A 3578-nucleotide genomic window follows, 5' to 3' on the forward strand; every position below is an offset into this window, starting at 1 on the left:
CTACTGCATCGTTTCAAGCGTTACAGTCGGCTCGAGGACGAGCCTTGCGCGTGGCCGAGCGATGTCAACAATACGTAGCAAGACCGGATGTACACTTCACACCTCTGTCCAAACAGCTGCCCTTCTCCTTGGGCAGGACGCAGATGCAGCCCGGCTTTCTGTTTTCGCACAGGAACAAACATCCCTCCTCGAAGGGAACCGCCGCATAAAAGGACACGTCCGTAAGGCAGAAGGGAGAGACACAGCAGACAGCCCAAGCCACACAGGGCCCAGCTCCACCACCTCGTTCTCCACCCGGGGACACGGGGGTCTCTTGGGGGATTTCATATCTGTCTTCAAGAATAAACCAGCAAGCTAAGCCCCTTTTCACTGACCCACCCAAGTCCATCTCTCGTCTCGCTCACATCAGGTGACAGCGGTGCTCCCAACTCACGTGGTGGCTTGCGGTGGTCGCCCGCTTACAGTGTGTGTGTGTGTGTGTGTGTGTGTGTGTGTGTGTGTGTGTGTGTGTGTGTGTGTGTGTGTGTGTGTGTGTGTGTGTGTGTGTGCATACATATATATATATATATATATATATATATATATATATATATATATATATATAATATAATATATATATATATATATATATATATATATACACATATATACATATATATCATATATATATATATATATATATATATATATATATATATTATATTATATATATATATGTGTGTGTGTGTGTGTGTGTGTGTGTGTGTGGTGTGTGTGTGTGTGTGTGTGTGTGTGTGTGTGTGTGTGTATGCATGTATGTGTATATATATGTATATATATGATACATACATACACACATACAAACACACACACCCCACACACACACACACACACACACACACACACACACACACACACACACACACACACATATATATATATATATATATATATATATATATATATATATATATATATATATATATGTATATATATATATATATATATATATATATATATATATATATATATATATATATATATATATATATATATATATATATGACAGATATGTTTTGTAAGCATGTCATATGACATGATCAATCTATGGTTCGTATTTCTTTGCAGTAACTGCTGCCCCAAACCCTAGCCACTGACTTTAATTTATGGAGCAAATAAGAATAATATTTGCTCTAAAATAGTAGTGATGATTATAGTTTTACTGAATTAATGCATTCTACTTCTTTTCACATATGAAATCCTCCAACGTGGTGACGTGGAAAAGCTTATAAAAAACGGAGAAATGCAGATGAGCCATCCCTGTATTATGTAACTATTGAGGAGACGTTTGGCGTCATCAAATGTGCTCATATTGCAATAGGACATGGTGGGCGTGACCGCATGACAACGAAAATATGCCCACATCACAACAAAAGCCTTGGAGCTCTTCAAATCACTGTGTGAGGAATGTCAGAAGAAAAGGAAAAGACCAATGACCAAGTGTGTTGTGGTGCATCCTATCCTCAGCAAGGAATTTGCATCTAGGGGCCAGGTTGATTTGATTGACATGCAATCAGTGCCACACTCCAACTTTAAATGGATCATGGTGTACCAAGACCATCTCACCAAATTCTGCATTCTTCGTCCTCTTCAAACCAAACGTGCTGCAGAGGTTGCCTTCCAGCTTGTAGATATCTTCCTTCTCATGGGTGCCCCTGCTGTTCTTCAAAGTGATAATGGCTCAGAGTTCACATCCAGTTCACTGAGCTAAAAAAAATATGGCCAAGTCTCACCATGGTTCATGGGAAGCCCAGTCATCCACAAAGTCAGGGTTCTGTGGAACGTGCGAATGGTGACATCAAGGATATGTTAGTTACCTGGATTGTAGACAATAATTCACAAGACTGGTCAGTTGGTATCAAGATTGTTCAGTTTCAGAAAAATGCTGCTCACAATTCAGGGATAAAGTGCTCTCCATACTCTGCTATGCTTGGCTGTAAAGCCCGAGTTGGCCTGACTTCTTCACCTGTACCCACAGAAGTTGTCTCAAGGTTGGAGAGTGAGGATGATCTCATTGCAGTTAAGTCAGGAGATGATACAACAACAACAGGTTCTGCTGCAAGTTCTACTGGTTCAGTGACCACAAGTGAAGCGACTACAAGTGACAATAATGATTTATTGACCACTGAAGTGACTGAGGCACTTTCTGTTGATGCCATTGTTAAAACTCCTCAGATACTTCAAGATCACCAAGACCAAATTCAGAAATGTAGAGTGGAAGCATACAGAGGGCAGGTATCCCAAGCTGAGAGGATGGTCAAACGTTGTCGCTTAGGCTTTAAAGTTGGTGAGCCTGGTGGCAATGTTGCTGCCCCAATTCCAGCTGTGGATCGTGGTAGAGGAGATCCGCGGAATATCCTGGGTGTTATTGTCAGCAGAGATTTGGACAATGGCCAGTATAAGATCGCTGTGAAATCGGGTGTTCTAAAGGGTCAGTATTCTAGAAACCAGTTTGACCTCTGCTCCCAGCGTTTGCTGTCAGAAGATGACGTAATTCAGGATACTGCAGTGTCACTTCGAGAAGCTGTTATTACACAATCTGCATGTGGTGCTAAGGGATTCACTAGATGCAACTGTAGTAGCCTGAAGACATGTTCAACTGACAGATGCAAGTGTTTCAAAGATAAAGCGAAATGTATCTCTTGGTGCCATGGAAGTATCAACTGTGCTAATAAATGCTGATTGTTGAATAACCGTCAGGTATCCAGATAGCAATGTAATGAATAGTTATGATACAGCAATATATGTATGCTCTTAAAATAAAATAAATGTTGTCATGTTTTATTAGGAACTAAATAATGGATTTTTCAACTAGTTTTAATCCGAAAGACGACCTTGTGACAACAATTCTATTAATGTTATTAAGGACATTATTGCAGTTCATATTCTAACCCTTGCTCATCCACACATCATCCACACATGTGAAAAAGATCGAAACAGAAATTTCATGAAATCCCTGACCTCCCAATTCAGGGATTTCGTGAATTTCTTGGACATTTTTGTAAATTCATGAAATCTCCGAGTGAAACAGTGATTTCATGAATTTATTGAAATTTAATGAAAGCCCTGATTTCACAACTTTACTGTAACATATATATGCACCTATATGTAAACAATATCGTTCCACACATCTGCCCTTGGCTGAAACAAAGGTTGTACCTTCCTGTCGAGGTCCTGAGTCTACATCACCAGAGAGCTGTTGTTTCGCACTTTCCACAAGCCTAGTTGGCATCTCCGCGAACTCCTTTGCTTTGGCTGAATGAATCTGATACTCTAGCGGCCGGAAGCAAGCACCTGCTCTCGGAAGGAACCGCCACATAAAAATAATAAACCCACGCTTCATTTCCCGCCCTAAATCCATCGCACGTATCGCTGATACCTGGTGGCACGCGATGGCCTTCCGTTCACATACATACATACATATGTATATGTACATGTATTTGTGTGTGTGTGTGTATATATATATATATATATATATATATATATATATATATATATATATATATATATATATATATTATATGCATGTATGTGTGTGT

The 3578-nt window shown here is 39.9% G+C and overlaps 1 protein-coding gene across 1 annotated transcript; it reads left to right on the forward strand.

Moving 5' to 3' along the window:
- Positions 1 to 1773: 1773 nt before the first annotated feature.
- LOC119576683 lies at positions 1774 to 2721 on the forward strand. Its single transcript, XM_037924329.1, has 2 exons — positions 1774 to 2140; positions 2225 to 2721. The coding sequence occupies exons 1-2, from the start codon at positions 1774 to 1776 to the stop codon at positions 2719 to 2721; spliced, it is 864 nt and encodes a 287-aa protein (XP_037780257.1).
- The last annotated feature ends 857 nt before the right edge of the window (positions 2722 to 3578 follow it).

The sequence above is a fragment of the Penaeus monodon genome, chromosome 9 (genome assembly GCF_015228065.2).
Source record: "Penaeus monodon isolate SGIC_2016 chromosome 9, NSTDA_Pmon_1, whole genome shotgun sequence".
Classification (NCBI taxonomy): domain Eukaryota; kingdom Metazoa; phylum Arthropoda; class Malacostraca; order Decapoda; family Penaeidae; genus Penaeus; species Penaeus monodon.